Below are 18,594 nucleotides of genomic sequence, written 5' to 3'. Positions count from 1 at the left end.
AATTTTCATAATATGCAGGAGAGGTTAGAGGCCAAAATGGCTCATGGAGATTAAAGAACAATGATCCTACATAAAAAGAAAATAGTAGAAAGCCAAACCTAAACCAAAGCAAGACAAAATTAAGGTAGATGAACACAACAGAAAAAATAATCATGAGAAATTTAAAAATAAATAAATAAATTAATTAAAGTAAATACAATGAAAAGAATTAAAGCAATAAACATAATAAATATACTAATAAAAATGAAAAGACGACATCACATAAAAACAAGTCTGTAAAAATGGGTTTCAGTAAGTGATTTAAAAGAGGTCACTGATTCTGTGAGCCTTATTTCCTCAGGTAAGTCATCCCAAATCCAACTGGCCCTGATGGCAAAAGCTCAATCAAAATATAATTGGGAGATTAATCACTTAGTTGCAGCCCTTATTTCATTAGGTTATTTATTGTAAAGTAATATGTTCATATGAGCCGTATGGGGTTTTGAGTTCTTTCATGCAAGTTGTTTTATCGTCACATTTATTTCTGAGAATTGTGATTATAAAAAGTATTCTTGATTTGGAAATGACGATGTGACAGACTGAGTTAGTTTTATGTAATTTAGTTAGAGCCGCAGCCACATTGCTGCAATAGAAGCTCCCTATGACTGGACGAGGGAGACGGTTGTTTTCTTGGATGGATTACTGCAGATTGGTGGAGGAACACATTAAATATACCCGTTCCAGGGAGGATTACCGAGACTCATTTACTTCATCCTGACAGCTCTTTCTTAAGGCTTCTTTTGCTTTCTTAAGATGATGGCAGCGTGACGCACACGTGAGGAGCCACTCATATCGTTAAACAAGAATTTGTAGTCAGTCGCATTTGCACTGAGCAAAGAGAAACGGTTTGTGCAAGCAGATGCCTTCACCGTAGGGACGGCAAAAGTAATTTGGCAAAAGATGTGACTTTGGAAGACATCATCGTAAAACAGCCTCTCATCGTGATCTTCCAAGAAATTGGGGTATTCCCTGGTGAGCTAAAAGCTGCGCAGTAGGGTTGTCTGTGACCTTGTACACCCACTCAGTTAAAACTATCAGGCTGTTTTATTCCCATCATGCAAGCGCCACAGCCCCTTGTTCTTTTCATCTGAACAGACACTTGTCTCTGACCCATCTGCCTCTGTGGTCCTGGACTCCAGAAAGCATCGAGGGAGTCCAATCAACCCCTCAACCCCTCCAATTCCCTCCCACCACCATCCCAGAAAAATAAGGTCACTTGAAGCCAGTGATAAATGTGCTTTCCATGCTGCCTCTTTAAGCCTCACTGCAGAACAGAACTGCAGATTGAGTCGGGCAGCTGGACTATTGGAGGGACAACTTGTGCCCAGCTGTCCTGCTCTCTGGCTTGAATTTTTCCTCAGGGCCACCAGTTCCCTCACGTGCCGCAGCACACAACCTCGTGTCAGCATCTCGTCTCTTTGAGAGGCAGAAAGCCAGTGGGCGGCAGGAAACGCCATGTGGGAGGAACAACAAGCCCAGGGAAGCTGGTGGTCAAAGAGTGTGAGATGATTTGTGTTTCAGGTGTCAATTTTTATCTTTTTCAGCTGTGAGGAATCCTGCTTTGACTTCTGTGAAAGTCAGATTCAGTGATAACTATAAATCACATCTACTACCTGGTTTTTGTGTCGTTTTATCTTTTACATTTTATCAGATCATTAAAACCTCAACAGCTAAAATCACAAAAGGTGCTGTTTAAAAGAATACTTATAACCTTACTTAATACAACCTGTGTTACCTTGAATTTGTGAGAAAAACGTTTTCTCTTTTTCTAGCCTCCATGGTGAATGAAGAATCCAAAATAGCTCAACACCTTATTCCTTGTTTAACAAAAGCAAATCTCTATAAAACATCTGCTCACAAACACACAACTCGTGCAGTATAATCTAAGTCTCAGTTCTCCAGTTGTATACTCAGTGCTTCCCAAACACCTGCATTTTCACCAAAATGTGAGAATATAAAACATTTTGCGTATGAGTAGCGTGCCCTGAGTCTGCCTGAGCACACGCATGCGTATGAGCTTCTTATGAATGCCCAGGCACTCCACTCGGCTGTGTGTGAGACTGTTTGTACTGACATGTTTTAAATCATAAGGTTTTAGTGAAGATGCATGTGTTTTGGAAGTACTGAGCATGAGACTGGATAATTAAGACTGTGATTATACTGCATGAGACCGGGAACGTCACAGTCTCATCTTGGACTCAACAGCATTTAAGCTCAGTCTTGTCTCGGCTCAGACGAAGAGGACTCAGGATTTTATTTCAAGACTGGTCAAGACCACATCTGTGGAGATATCAGTAAACTGCCTGTGCATGAAAAGGAGTGTTGAAAGAGGTTACATTGATATCAGCTCCTTAGTGTTCTTTTGTAACAAAGGTGCTGATCTGTTCTTGGTCTAGACTTGGTCTGAACCCCTATAAGTTTTGGTCTTGTCTCGGACACTCTGGTTCTTGCCCTGATTTTGTCTTGGTTTAGTTGATCTTGAGTACAACACTGATGAGCCGATGTTTTAATATAGTCTTGCTGTAGCAGTAGTGTAAACACATTCTGGTTTACTTCAATGCTTGAGGAATATCTGCCTTGTTTTGGATTCTCTTCACTATTGAGGCATGCAAGGACAACAGGGTTTTCTTTACAAATTCAATATAACATGAGGTGATTAATTGATATACAAATAGTCTCTTTGGAGGAGAAGAAAATTTGTATTTTTTGGCCAACATTTTATTAATGAAAAATGATTTTCTGCCCGAAAGAATCAAAACGTGAAAGTAAAATCTAAAACTGTCAACTAAATGGCAAAAAGTGGCTGATCCTTAGAAATTAGAGCAAAAATTATCATGTTTTAAGATCATGTAAAATCTCAATCTGCATTGAAGTTACTGTACTGTAAAAGGAATGCAGTGGAGAACAAAAGTTCCCCTTGAAATGTTGTGGATTACAACTGTAAAGTAACATAAACTGGAAATACTTAAGTCCAATTACCTTAAATTGTGCTCACTAAAAATGATGAAGTCATTGTACATAGTTACTTTCTGAGCAGACTGCCTGGGTTGGTAATAGTGAAAGGAGATGTGTGCAATGTACTGACATCACATTATCTTCTAATTATTACAAATTTGTTTTAGCTGTTTTTTTCTGTTGTTTAAGACTGCTTGGGCTTTATGCCCTCCACCCAGTTTTATAGTTCAGTGGTTGAATCAATTTGAATTTTATTAATTCTTCTTACAACACACGTTATCTTTCTTGTCTTCCAGGTCAATCCAGAGCCAACATGATCCCTCTGAAACAGCCACGACACATCAAAGCATCCAATGACACCTTGGCCTCCATTGACCTGGACGGCCTTGCTGACCAGCCAGCCCCTAAAGCCACACCACCTCCACTACCTAAGAAGAATGTACCTCGCTCCAATACTGAACCCAGCCTGGGAGGCAAAGAGTCCATCCAGGGAGGCCTGAGACCTCGTGCTGAGGCTAGACCTGGGGGCACTAACCTGAGCGTGGCCAACCCCATCTATGACTTGGACTCCACCTGGGAGACGGCGAGTCAGAGCTCCTCTCTAAGCTCCGAGCCTCATCGAGTCCACGACCATGAGAGTGGGGACTCCCTGGAGAGGCCGACAGCTGCCACGGCTGCGAACAAGGGCCGCCCGACTAACAGCGTGTCCTCCCTGGTTCCTCAACCTTCGCCTGCTGCGCCCAGTGCCACGGCTGGCAGAGAGAGGAGAGTCTACCCAAGCACAGAGTCTCTGGCTGGAAGGGGTCGGACAACAGGTCGAAGTGCTGGAGGCTCCAAACCCCAGAGAGCTGCTCTGTACAGGGGGTTAGACAGCTGGGATGAGGTGGTGGGGAGAATCCGGGGGCTCCACACGGACACGCTGCGGAAGCTGGCAGCTAAGTGCGAGGACCGTTTCATGGCTGGACAGAAGGATCACTTGAGATTCGGCACTGACAGTTGGTCCCACTTCAGGCTGACCACTGGGAAACCCTGCTGTGAGGCGGGAGATGCTGTTTACTACACTGCCTCCTATGCCAAGGACCCACTGGTCAACTATGCCATCAAGGTGAGATATCTGCTTCTGTTTATAGATCAGTGCGTTCTGTCAGGTGACAACTTTCACATTGACCCTGCCTGTTTGGATGTGCAGTATAATTATGTTTGCAGATGGTCAGAGAAATTTGAAGGGACAGTTTACCCTGAAATCAAAAATACATATTTTACTCTTAGCTGTAGTGCCAATTTGTTTGCTTTAGGCACCACAAGCCGAGTGCCATTTAGTTCTATTATATTTGAGAGAAGACAGACATCTCTACGGCTGACATCTCCAACACTCAGCAACTCACACTAAAACAATCCAGACTGATAAATAGCACTTCAGGTAAGAGGAAAATTACAGTAACCCTCCCTTTAGGCTTAAAATGTGCTGCCTCTCATCTCCAGGCCCTGAGAGGTGTCATTAAAGTCCATAAAGTTTACTGAAATTTAGCTCCAGTATATTCAGTCCCATGCTTATGTCTCATGACAAATGTACTCTAGTGTTTAGATGTGTTAAAAATTTTAATGCATGTGAAATACATGCTGTATAGCTGCAACAATACGGTGATTAAACAATAAGTTGATTCACAAAAACTTAAGTACAGTAGTAGATAAAGGAACTATTTTGATGATTGATTAATCATGTTACATATCACATATTATATAACTGAATATCTTTGTGTTTCAGAATATTGTTAAGACAAAGCAAGACATTTAAAGATGTCACCAGAGACTCTGGGAAATGTTATTCTGTTATTCCATTACTCAAGGGAATAATTAGCAAATTAATCAATAATAAAAACACAATTGATAGTTGTAGCCCCAGTGCTGATTCCACATGAAACCACTAGATGTGACTACAAGAATCACAGACTGTTGTATGATTATATTCCTTGAATTGGTATTAAGAGTCCCATTTGGTCCTAATAATGTCTTAATTTGGTGCAATTTCTGATAAATAATACTTTGTATTAGGGCTGGGAATCACCAGAGGCCCCACGATATGATATTATCATGATACAATATTATTGTGATTGGGAGTATTGGGATGACATAAATTGCAGTATATTGCAATTTATTGCCTTTTTTCAACTGCAAATTATGTCTCAATGTCTCAACATCAGTTTAAACTAATAAGATAAAGATTTCTGTGGATTCATCTCACACGCTCAAACATTTTTATTGCAGCAAATTGTAGTATTTTTAAGATTATGTTTTGGCTATTTGCCTTTATTTAATAGGTCAGTATCTAAGCATGAAAGGTGGCTAGAGAGGGGATGACATGCAGCAAAGGGCTGCAGGGTGGAATTAGACCCGTGGCTGCTGTGACAAGGACATTGCCTTTGTACATGGGACGCCTATGCTACCCACAGAGCTACTGGGTGCCCCGTAATGTTGATAATTTAAATAATAAGAAAAAATCGATACTTGGCGTCTGTGTATTGATACGATATTGCCATGCGAAAAATATCGCAATACTGTAATACAACACATTTTTCCCCCAATCTAACTATATCCATTACGTTGTTAGGGCTCTGGAGCACGATATCTCAAAACGCCTTGAGGGAATTTATTCAAATTAGACACAAATGTTCACTTGGACTAAAGTAGAAAAACTGTATGGAGTTTGGTGGTCAAAGGTCAGTGTGACCTCACAAAACAACAAATGTCTAATTGGATATAGTTATGAAGTGAGGACATTTGTCATTCCAAAAGGTCAACTTCACTGTGGCATCATAATGCTCTGCAAAACACCTTTCTGGCCAATCACTAACATTATATCTCAGGAACAGAAGGGAACGCTAAATTGATGACACAAATCTTCGGTGTCTATCTTGAAACTGCAGATTGTATAGATCTTCTGTGCTGCTGGGGGGAAGATGTTGGTTGAAGCATCCATGTTTTCAAAGACATGGATTTAAACTGTAAGAGAAACTTGACCGGTGTACAGAGGCACACAACCGCACGGTGGTAATTCTAGTTTTTAGTTATATGTAATATTTGAAATGCTCAAACTTTTTATGACCCCTGAAAATATACAGTAACTAAAGCTAGTTTGTCCCACTTTCCAATCAGAGTATCTAAAGTTTTCACCCACCCAGCCACCAGCTTCAGGCCTAAAGCGAGTAGTTTGTACTTTATGCTTTTACCAAATACTGCTACAAACAGCATCTTATTAGTCTGAATTCATTAGTGTGTGGTTGTTTGTTTGTTGTTTTTTGTTGTTTGTTTTCTCCCCGCATCGAGATGGGTTTTAAGATGAATCTGGTGGTTGCTGTCCTTGCCATCCATTTATTAAATCCTTGTACTTTGTTTTTGTGTGGAGGAATCTCCTCCCACTCTCTCTGCCGAGGTGGAGGAAGGTGTTTGTGCTGAAATATTGGCACTTAAACTTTGAGCCTTTAGGGCACGACCTTGTGCAATAAAACCTGTGTGTGCATGCGTTTGTTTGTTTTTATATATATATTTATATATAATTGTGCGTGGGTAGCAGTTTTGTCAGTGTGTGTGTGAGCGAGAGGAGAGGGAGGTGGGGGTCGGGGACACAGCTTACGGAAGACTTCTGAAACTAATACAAAGCAGATATGGATGAAGGTTGCATTATTCACAGGATATGAAACTCTCTCTGTGCTCCACAGCACTTCAAAGCTTCGCCCTCGTATTAGCAGCGAGCTTTCAAGAGAAAGTCTCGTTTTTTTATGATGCTCATCCATAAATAAGGCAACCAGGAGCAGCAGAACACAAACAGGCCCCGGCTTCCCAATTAAACTCTCCCCAACTCTCTATTTTAATGTGGCCCAGTTGTGCTCCTGTCTTCCTTAACCCCATAAGTGTAGTTGATCCTCCTGCAAATGAGATTTTACACGTTATGATATTTTTAATGCAGTGCTAATTATTCGCTATCCACCTTTAGCATGTCTGTGTGAATTCTTGACTCTCAGAGGAATTCTGCGAGTGAGTCGGAGCACTTTAAATCTTTAAAGTATCTCTGAAATGTCAACATTAAGGAAACAAGAGGGAACAATAAATTAAATGGATTGCCGGTTAACCTTGAGCTTTTTGTACCAACCAGCAATTCTGCTCACAAAATATGGCATCCAAACAGAGAGAACTCTACAAATATGTCCGGGATGAATGATCAGGAGGCAGCTGTAGTCTCAGAGCCAACATGTCTTAACAAACATCAGTGAACATGCACATTCCTAAAGAGTTACACAGTGTGTTTAAAGGGAAGAGCTCCTCATCCCACATCACAGTCTAATAATAAGCTGTACATAAATTACGCCAAAGAGACCACCAAGGTTCAAGTCGCCATTAATAGAAGTAATAAAGTGAAATGATTGAAGTAGTAGCAGTGATAGAATAACACACTGTTTTATTGCAGCCTTGTTACTCAAAGAAAGAAAGGCATTTTTTAAAGACAGGTTTTACATTTGTTTTGCATGTGTTAAGAGTGTCGTCTGATATAATACAAACAGTGGGATGTGTTCATTTCATTACATTTAAAGGTACACTATGCAGGGTTTGTCACCCTCCTCCCTACACTGCTTGTTCAGACACTGCAAGCTCCTACTGTAGGTTGAATTTGTTGTAATGGAAAAGCAATACTTTAACAACATAACTAAATCACCTTTACCACTGGGAAAAAAACACTTAAACCTGCTATCATCTCCCTTTTGCATTTAGTGGGAAATGTTACAATCAACAATAATTTCCAGGACAAATGTTTCTGTGGAAGTCATAAATATTTATCTGCTCTAGCTCGATCGTCTACATTTGGCAGTGATCAGGTGGATGAACATGCTAACTTTCAGCCCTTTTTCCAGCATGATATGATGACACACTGCCACAAACTACTGTCGGTCTCCATTAAATGCAGCACTCAAACATTGTTCAAAATTAGTTTGCCCTGAGTTTAAGGAAAATGATACCCTGGAAATCCAGAGTTCTTGTGAGAGCTCAATTTGAATTTGCTTAGCGAGTCACTCTGACAATCAGTAATGATGCTCATTACCTATGCCTTTGTAGCCGAGCTGCACCAATCACATCGGTGTATCTGATATAGGCGGGCCAGAGGCGAGCTAAACAGATGACGACAGCGCTGCAACGACAAAGTTCGGAATCAGTCAGTAAACATTGCAAGATGGCTACGGATGAACACCAGCTGTTTGAAACGGCTTTGGCCGCTACAATGAACGAGTTAGACTTGGCTTTTTCTCTAAAAGAGGAACAGAAGACGGCGCTCTTTCCTTTGCAAGAAAGATGTTTTTGCTGTTTTGCCGACCGGATACGGCAAGAGTCTAATCTACCAGTTAGCTCCGCTGGTAGCGCTCTGGATACGTCACCTCGTGTATTGTTCTGATTGGTCGTAGTGTTATCCAATTGCGTGCAGTGATATTTTCAAATGCATGCTTGGTGCCTCCCCTCGAGTTGGGCCATTTGCATTACTCATAGCCAGACCCTAAATCTTTCTAGATTTGGGTCTGGATTTCCAGGCTAGGAAAATGAACCAACAACAAGTTTTTATGGTGGCAGATATGTAATTTTAGGATGATTTCAACAGCCAAACTAATGATAAATCCCTTTGCTGATTGTGAAATCTGTCATGTCATAATTGATCCTTATAAAGGCTCATTAACTATCTATGCTAATGCTTACATGTAACCATAGTAACATATGCATGTCAGTGTGGGTATTTTCCACACTGACATGAGTTAAAACTGTATTGAGCTCTGTGTACTTTGTGCATTAAGTCCATTTACAAGTGTGTGACAGTGATGTCTGTACAACTTCATGTTATCTCTTCATTTGCAAAAAGTCAGCATCACTTTTTCCCTCTGGTGCGACCAAATGAACCAAAATACAGGTGTGAAAGCACCCTAAAAGAGACACGAGATCAGTAACAGATATGAGAAATAAGTAACCACCATCACATTGTCACTCGCCTCCATGCTGCTTTCTACTATTTATTTGTTTTCCTGCTTGTTCCTGACATCAAACGTGACACACCAGAAACAAACAAACAAACAAACAACCAAAAAAACAAACAAAAAAACCCCGAAAGGAGTACTTATCTACAGACAGCTCTGGTTTACTGGAAATGGAAGAGGAGCCTGTAACCTATTTTTAGTGTGTTGTATTTTAACTGCCAGTACCTACCTGTTAAACAGAAACCAGGCCAACTCAGTGGCACTCTTCATCCTCATCCTCTCCTTCAGTGCTTGCCTGTGAAAGCAAAAGTCAGCCTCAGATTAGCTCCTGTTTTTGTCCGCTTGCCGTTTTGCCTCATTGTATTTGCACTTTGTTTACTTGCTCAGATTTTTGTTCAGTGCTGTGTCTATTATTTTTGTGTGTCTCTCTCTTGGATGAGTGCTGCTACTACCTGATCGCCACCTTTTCAAAAGTCTCGACCTCACCTCGCACTGTTATTGGCCGGGGGCTACATGCCCATGTATGTCCTGAACAAAGCAAAATAAGAAGATAATAAGAAAACACAGGCAGAGTGCAGAGTCTCTGCAGATAAATGCACCAGTGGGTCATAAGTGATCATTTAGAGGGATTACTTTTGTATGAGTTTATACGTTGTTTTCTTTTTTAGTAAAATCCTGCCTTTAATAATCTGGTTTGAATTGCCATGTCATGATTCATATCAACGGTGGCTGTAGCCCACTTGAACGAGTGTGTCAGCCAGTAAGCATAGGGTGAGTGAGTCCTGGCTTCTCCATCCACATGTCAAAGTGTCCCTGAGCAAGTCACCAAAACCAACATCACATGAGTTTGGACAGACTTTGTAGTACATTGTTAAAATATAATGTAATTTTTGCTCTCAGAAAAATAACTATTTATAAACATTTCAGTTTCAACTTTAAAGTCCTGTTTAGTATGAGGGAAATGAACTCACCTTTTTGTTATACATTCAGATTGTTACTACCAAATAGTAAACCATGATTGTAAACAAAAATCAACCTCAGGCTCTGACAAAGGTCTAAGACAGGGGCAGGCAACCTGTGGCTCCAGACCCACGTGCAGCTCTTTGGATTGTCTCCAGTGGCTCCCTGTAGCTTTGACATAAAATTATCTGGGAATGGATAACAGTTATTTTTTAACATTGAGATTTTCATTTCTCATTGTTGTAGACCTAAAGTGATCACGGCATCATACAGTTAATAAAAATGTGTAGCCTATAAAATGAATTAAAATTGTTTAAACATTTCATTAAGTAAAATGTTTGTCATGTGTCTACTACCTGGTGCCTTTTCCTCTAAATTTAAGTGAACTTCAGTAGCAGTGGCCTGGAGTCTCTCTAGCGAGGCTAGCTGTGGATTCCAAATCCAAAAAAAAGTCCTGGAGGAAAATAGAGAATTTAATAGTGTGGACAGATTCATTTGCTTTCACCACCAACACTGCAAAGTGAAAGTACTAAATTATAAATAGCCCACTGCAGAGTAGCCACCTTGTAGTAAATCATATTCACAAATGCTCATTTAGGCCTGTTGGTAATGTTGATGGGCTGATAAAGACTTAATAGGCTGTTACCTTTATTTAAATATGTTTTGCAGCTCCAGACAGATTTTTCTTTTTCGTTTTTTGGTCAGTAATGGCTCTTTTGATAGTAAAGGTTGCCAACCCTTGATCTAGGACCAAGAACCTTGTTGGAAAATGTCATCATGTAACAGAAGTAATAAACTCCAGCACACTGTCAACACTAAATATGATGAAAATTCAACAAGGTTCTTGGTCTTGAATTAATTGAGACTGCAGGTGTGATATTAATAAGTAAATCTTGCTGTAAATTCTGATGTCATGTATTGTAAAGTGTGGCATCATTTGCCTCAATTCATCAGTATTATTTAATTCATTTAGTTTGTCCACACATATTCCATCTCTGAATCTGAACATCAGTTTTCCATGGTATTTTTTTTTTTTTTAAATTATTGAAATGTTTGCCAGTGTTTTTGGTTTCAGCAAATTAGTCATTGTAAGATAATTACTGATAAACTCAGATGAAGAAACAAGTTAAATTGTTTTTCAACCAAAAATATCTCTATAGTATGTCGTGACTTGTTTTCCTTTGCTGGTATTTTGGTAAACATTGTGACGTCTGCAGAGACCGATCCTATCCTTGACCTGGCTTCTCTTCTCTTTGCTGTGATCAAAGTGTAGGAAGACAGAGAGCTGCAGAGGCTGTCACTGCGGTTTAGGAGACAGAGACACGCTCTTGCTGTTGTCGGTGACAGCCTGAAGTGTGCTTGCTGCCTCTCTCCGCTCTATATATCATTATTGGAAATGTTCTCGAGAAACAGAGCGGGACAGAGAGTTTGGAGACAAGAGAACATCTTTGATCTCAGAGTTCTCTTGTGCATTCGCTGCTAAAATGGTGTGTTTTGTTCCTGATGTTGCAGAAGATTGCTGTTTGTTGAAAAGTCTCCCGTGGCAGTCCAGAGGCAGTTTCTGTTTATTTTATTTCATTAGAATTAATAGCGATCTTTTAATATCAGTTTTTACAAGTGCTTGGCAGATAAACATTTACATGAACAGCGACCTTCGTCATTTAAACGTTAATGACAACTATGTTAAAGGAAACCAAGAATGTGTTAATGTTTTTTTTTTTCATCTTTACATAACTATTTCTGTCTCTGTCATGTAAACAACCGCATGCAACTCTATGAATGTCTTCCAGGAGAAAGAGTTTGAAAATGTGCACCGATATGGCTCTCTCTCTTCTCTGTGAGAGCTGGCTTTCCACCCAGCCTTTGAGCATGGCTGTTTGGAACAACTATAAACACGTTTGATTTCCAGTGTGGTTGGAAAACATATCATGCGACCTAGCTCCGATAGGCTATACCCTAGCCCTCAGCACTGCCTACCCTACCCTACCCTATGTTGCTCTCAACCCCAAACTCAGTCGCCTTTTAACGATGTAAATCTTTAAAACAGACCTCAAATATATAGTTCCTTTTTTTCTCCAATTAAAATAATTTCCAAAAGCAGTTTGGCGATGTTCTTTTTAGCAAACGTTGCTCAGAGAGGAGGAAATAGTGTAGTTGTTGGGGACTAGCTTTAGCTGCGTATAAACACACATTTAGTGTTCTAGTGACAGTTTCTGCCAGCAGGACAGCATATATGGGCCTGACTCAAATTAAAGCACAGTGCCCACGTTTATGGTAATAAAGGAATATGACACCCAGTGCAACAGTGTGGCTCATTAGTGCATTTTAATAGGCTATCTATGCCACAGAGGAGTAAGATAAATGAGGCTGTGGTTACACAGACTGTACTTGTTAGTGGAGTTTATTCATTGTCTGTAATGGGATTTGCTGACAATAAGAAAAACATAGAATATATTTTATAGCAGTATTTATAATTTAGCAAATTGTTGTTCACAAAAAGCTTCATGATGAGAAGTTTTACAGCTCAAACTTTAACACTGATGATGATGTTCTCTTTCTTATCTTCCCAAGATCTGTCGGAGCAAAGTGAAGGAGACCCAGCAGCAGTTTTTCCACAGCCTTGCGGTGAGACAGAGCCTGGCTGTGCACTTCAACATCCAGCAGGACTGTGGACATTTCCTGGCTGATGTTCCCGCCCGCCTGCTGCCCTGGGAAGAGGAAGAAGGTGAAGAGGAGGAAGAGGATGAGGAGGAAGATGCCAACGGGCTGAAGGAGAAAGAGAAAGAGACAAAGACTGAAACCAAAACAACGGACTCCAAAGCGCCAAATGGTAAATTAGATGAAACCCCAGCAGCAGGTCACATGAACACTGTCGGCCGCTTGAGGAGCCGAGTGGTGGTAATCACGCGCGAGGTGCCCTTCCAGACGGTGGCTGACTTTGTCCGAGAAGGCGCAGCACGACACACTCATAACCCGGAGCTGTACGAGCGTCAGGTCTGTCTCCTGCTGCTGCAGCTGTGCTCCGGCCTGGAGCACATGAAGCCTTATCATGTGACCCACTGTGACCTGCGACTGGAAAACCTGCTGCTGGTCCACTGCCAACCTGGCAACCCCTGGAATCTGGACATTCTTGAGCCCAACAACAACAGCAACAGCAGCAGCAGCTCTGGTGCAACCTCTGCCAGCGCTGCTACTGCTGCCGCCAACGCCACCTGCCCCGCCCGCCTCATTATCAGTAACTTTTCCCAAGCAAAACAGAAAAGCGCTCTCATGGCTACAGACCCTGGTACACTGCGCGACCAGTCACGCCTTGCACCCGAAATTGTCACAGCGACTCAGTACCGCAAGTGTGACGAGTTTCAGACTGGGATTCTCATCTATGAGATGCTGCACCGGCCCAACCCCTTCGAGGAGACGCCGGAGCTGAAGGAGCGGGAGTACACCTGGGCGGACCTGCCGCCGCTGCCTGTCAGATCGCTCTATTCACAGGGCCTGCAGCAGCTGGCCCGGTTGCTGCTCACTGTCAACCCATCTGAAAGGATCCGCATGTCCGAGGCCCGAGCCTGCTTACAGTGCCTGCTCTGGGGCCCTCGAGAGGACTTGTTCCAGGCACTGGGCTGCAGCAGCACGGGCCCCATGTCAGGGGCCACTGCTAGTCAGCGCGAGGCCACCCTCCAGAACTGGCTGGACCTGAAGCGGACACTGATGATGATCAAGTTTGCGGAGCGCTCGATGGACGCGGCTTGCGGCGTGAGCCTGGAGGACTGGCTGTGCTGCCAGTATCTGGCGTTTGCCACCACAGACACCCTGAGCCGGGTGGTGCACATCCTGCAGCAGCCGCAGCCACATCCTCAATCCCAGAGCCAGCCAGCGCACGCAGCACCGAGCCAAACCCAAACACATCAGACACACACCCTCCACCTGACTCAGTCACAGCCGCTCTGAGTTTCTCCAGCCAGTTGTTACTATGGAAACAGATTCAACTTCCCCCGTGTGGTCCCTCTGCTGATGCTAATGTGTGATGTAAGCTAATAGTCAGCTTTGTTGTTGCAGCAGCCACAGTGCTCACCTAAAACCAAACAGCTGGTTGTGCAAATGTCTGTGTTTTCTTTATGGACAAACAAATCTACAGAGCGAGAGCCTGTGCTCCCATCAAACAGGCTCGGCGTCATGATCAGGGTTATTCTTAGCACTCATTAACAACAGCAGGACGGTTAAGAGTCAAGCAAACACAGTGGGGCTGTCTGACATTGTTCTCAGATCCAGTCCAAGACAAACTCAAACATTACAACAAGTTGTAGTCATTTTGGCTCGTGGCAGTGACGTGCTAGACGTCTCTTCGTTATTCACTTCATCTGTTTCTTCAGCTGGTCTCACGTGTGTTAAAACACTCCATCAGTTCCAGATTGAAGAGATTTATCAAATATGTGAGTCAAGTCTAGATTTTTATGTTTCTTTTAGCCAAATTCTGCAAAACTTAAGAGTTGTGATGACGACTTATAAGATATAGTTTGCATGGCAGCTGTCTCTGGGATCAAACTGAGACACTGTCAAATGGAATAAGTTTAAGATTTTATCATATTTCACATCAATATAACAGAGAAAAGTTTCGTGAGACATCTGAAGACAGTTCCCCTCAAAGTCTTTCTGGAGATGAAACTTAAAAAAGCATCAGAAATGGAGATTTAACTCAGACTGTTGTATTTAAGTAGGGCTGGGTATCAGTACTCAATATCTTTAAGGTATCAACCAAGATAACCCCAAAACCAAGTAGTATCGAAACTTCTCCTGTCAAACAATACCTGCATTTGATACTTTTTGTATGCAGATCTAGAAAAAAATGACTATTTGAATGATTTGTTCGCAGCCAACCACTGCAGGCTTTCTTCAATTTAATGCAACATGTGATTGGCCCACTACTGCAGCAGCTAAAAACCATACAGTCAATGGAGTGGTGAAGGCAAGCGTGGCGTATCTGTCGTAGTTGGCAGTTCAGCGTGCAGAGATGCCAACAAAATATATTGCGAAGTATGGCTTTTCTTCACACCTGAGGTGGCGTCTGATCAAAATAAACGCATACAGTGCAGAAGGATTATTCAGTGTTGCCACAGTCATGAAAGTTCTGGAAAAGAAAAACTGTTTCAAATTGTTTTGGCTATTTTTAAAACGTATGTTCAAAAAAGTCCCCAAACATTAACAATGCGTGAAATGTGAATTTTTACAAAAGCTGGCACTGTGCCGCATGACCATTAAAAGGTCGCTAGTATCACGTGATATGCATTGGCGTATGCTGCTTGTTGGTGGCGCGAATATCCAGCAAGCAAGTAAAGTTAGTAACAGCTAGCAGTTTGATTATCTGCAAATGCCTGGTAAGTGTGTCTTTAATAATGCGTGGCTTTCAAACTACAAATATAACACATGGCTCAAGACAGAAAGAGACAGATCCTAGTCATGCTACATGTAAATTGTTTGACACTGGTAACGCAGGGGAAGCAGCTCTGGACAGCCACACTAAAGGGAAAAACATCAAGACAGCCAAAAGGCAAGTATCGACATATAGGCTATTTCATGCTTGCTGTAGCCACGCCAGTTAACGTTACAGCTTTGTGTCTACTGTATGTGAAGACACAAAGGCATTTCATTCCATATTCTATAACACATTTTTGCGATAATACTTGTGTTAGAGGAAAGCACACTTGAGTACGAGCCTCACTATTGTGCCTGTTAGAGCCATTTCTAGCAAGTCCTAGTTTCCTGTTATTTTTTGAGTCACTTTAATGCACCACCTGACCACCTTTAATTAAAGGCAGGTGTGCTGAAGTGAGTCTTAAGCGTAGATGACGCTACAGGGGTTACAGTACTAAGTTTTTATGAACTTTGTTTTTGTAAAGGCCTGTTTATTTGGGGAAAGCTTGTTTGGTGATTTTTTTTTTTTTTACGCGACAGTCAAGACAATCAGCTCATAGCGTCATCTTGCACCTTTCTGTACATCCTGAAAATCAGTCAACTCTTAAACCAAGCAAAGCACCCTCAATCATCAAACAGTGAGTAAAACTAAACCAAAGACAGTGAGTTTATCATATCTCCCATTATGGCGTCTGTGGGTGGCCATTTTTGAACTTACTTGGAAGCCACAATAGTGCCCAATGATTGCTAAATAGGCCTAGCTACTTAAAAAAAGTAAAGTAATGGACATGGGGTAAAATATTATGGAAACGTTTTAAAAAACTCATGTAAAAATATGTGGGAACCCTGATTTCAAATTAAGTACTTAATTGGTATCAGTATCACCTTACGTGTCCTGGTATTGGTACTAGCATCATAGTTTTACAATACCCAGCCCTAATTTTAAACAATTCATTCTTGAAAAAACAGATTTGAAATTAAATATGAAGGGAAGCTTTTTAGATGAAGGGAAAGGGGGAAAATGGAAAAGAAAATGAACTTCCTGACCATCGATGGATTTGTCCTCTACAAAACTTTGATATTTTTTTGTATCTAGACTGATACAAACGTTAAACATGTTTCACCACTGAAGCCAAAGATCTGCCACAAATTGTCCATTTAGACAGTTTAGAGATACTTCAGAAGTTTTTAGATGTTACCTTCAGTTTATCACTAAATGCAGTCAGACGTGATCACACTAACAGAAGCTGTTGTCAGTCCCAATGTTTGCACAGCTGACACTCAGTTCAAGTCAATGAAATGTCACTCTCTGTGGTTTCAAAAATCAAAAGCTGGTCTGAAGTTAAATTTAACAACAACTGAACTCTTAAACGCTCTCGTTTCACACTGCGCTTTTCACTTCTGCACAGGGCTTTGATTCGAACGAGGTAGGTGATGAACACTGAGCTAATTCTGGCTTTGCAGTTTTCAGAGGTTTTAGACGCTTTGAAGTTAAAATGGGACACAACTGCCCCGGCTGTTGGTTTGGTTACTTGTCGGAGTATGTGCAATTAATACCTTTGTTTGTCACTTCCTTGTGGAGGTAACAGCATATGAACATTTTTTACGCAGTCTTTCACTAATCCTCTCTTCCATTAGTTTTGTGGCACATAAACTGACTCATTTCAGATTGAGAAACAGTTCAGCGTAAAGAACTTCTCACAGTGGATGGGAGAAAGGGATGTTTTCAGGGACTGCAGAGAGTTCTTTGTCTATTGTTCTTGTCAAGTTGTTTTCGAACGGTTCTGCGTTACGGACGACATTTGCACATTCAGTCTGAATGTTGGCGCTCCTCGACGGAGGCCGAGGACACTGAGGACGATGCAGGAGAGACTGAGAAAGGTTCCCGTGAATTTTTTTGAGGAACTGAATTTTGTTTTTGCAGCGTGTGGAATGTAAAAGTTTGCCTGGACTGAAACAGACATTTGGACCTGGTCTCGTCCGCTTCAGAGACGCGCTCATCTTCCAACCGAACCACTTAGTTTCACATATGAACTGTATTAATCAACCACAGCCTTGAAGAGAAACTCAACCACTGAGACTTGCTTCCATTCCTCCTGCCTTTGTTTCCCGTCTCCTTTTGTTGGTATCCGGCCAATAGGACGGCAGATCCCGCTTTGATGCCCACTGCTTCTCGCTCAACAGCTTCATTCTGCTTTAATTAAATGAGCTCTGTGTTATTGATCAGTACCTTTCAGCCTGGAGTCAGTGGAAGCAGAAGAGTTTCATACGCAGGGGTTTATTTGTGTTTCTGATGATCAAACACCCTGAAAAACATCACAACTAGACAGTACTCGCTGTACCTCTGTGCTCCCTTGATACGCATCCAGGCGGACGATGCTTTCAACCCAACACTGCATCCACAGGTTTACTTTATTTGCTCTGGTTCAGCTTGTCACTGTGGGAATAAATGTACTTTTGGGATCAGGATCCTGTGATCCTTTTACTGCAGATGTACAGTACGAGACAAAATGGTCCACGGAGCGAAAATGAGACAAAGCAGGTGTGAGTTTGTTGCTGCGTTAAAGGGTTTGTGTACTGAGGAATTTGTGCGGACAGCACTGGTGGCTGTCCTTGTATCTAGAGATTTAAGCCTTTATATAGTATATATAGTATAAATATATATAACCTTTATCTATTTTAATCCACACACTATTTTGTCGAGTACGGAGCACCTCTATTTCTCTTTAGAGAGTCTAAAGATCATTTATTCATCTTTAAAGCTTTACTTGACTTTCTTCAACCTCGCTCGTTTTGGGGGAAGATAAAAGTGAGTAGTTATCACTGTCCTAAAAAAGGATACATGAAAAAAGATCTTATTCTTGGAGTTAAAGTGTACGGAGCATTGATATACAGAACAATGTACAGTATTTTTACCCCTCTTGTAAAGTTATCTGCTTAGGAGATGAACCACTTTGGAAAGAGGCTGAAGGATGACTTTTGAACGCACCATTAAAAACCCAGCATTCATCAACTGTACGGCCTACAGCGAATATTGTTTGTTTTTCTCCTCTTCTCTCTTTGCATTGTTAATTGCCACTGAACAGAAAAACCGAAGCTCTCTAAGGCTTTCTATTAATATGTGTACAGTTGTGTCTCCTGGCCTGCCGCCATTTATTGTTGATCAAGTTAACCAACAGTAACAGAACAATAAATATATGTTTTTATATATACACTCTGTGCCAGT

General features: G+C 41.5%; 1 protein-coding gene across 4 annotated transcripts in view; it reads left to right on the top strand.

The window, feature by feature from the left end:
* peak1 (pseudopodium-enriched atypical kinase 1) overlaps window positions 1-18,577 on the top strand; it is a 156,396-nt gene extending 137,819 nt beyond the window's left edge. For all 4 annotated transcript variants that reach the window (XM_078167711.1, XM_033634786.2, XM_033634788.2 and 1 more), the window contains 2 exons: window positions 3,291-4,099; window positions 12,534-18,577. In XM_078167711.1, coding sequence (XP_078023837.1) covers window positions 3,291-4,099; window positions 12,534-13,907 — 2,183 coding nt within the window. In that variant the 3' untranslated portion in view covers window positions 13,908-18,577. The remainder of the gene's footprint in view (window positions 1-3,290; window positions 4,100-12,533) is intronic.
* The last annotated feature ends 17 nt before the right edge of the window (window positions 18,578-18,594 follow it).

Source organism: Epinephelus lanceolatus, chromosome 5 (genome assembly GCF_041903045.1).
Source record: "Epinephelus lanceolatus isolate andai-2023 chromosome 5, ASM4190304v1, whole genome shotgun sequence".
NCBI lineage: Eukaryota > Metazoa > Chordata > Actinopteri > Perciformes > Serranidae > Epinephelus > Epinephelus lanceolatus.
The sequence above is the reverse complement of the archived record's forward strand: the minus strand, read 5'-3'. Positions and strand labels throughout refer to the sequence as shown.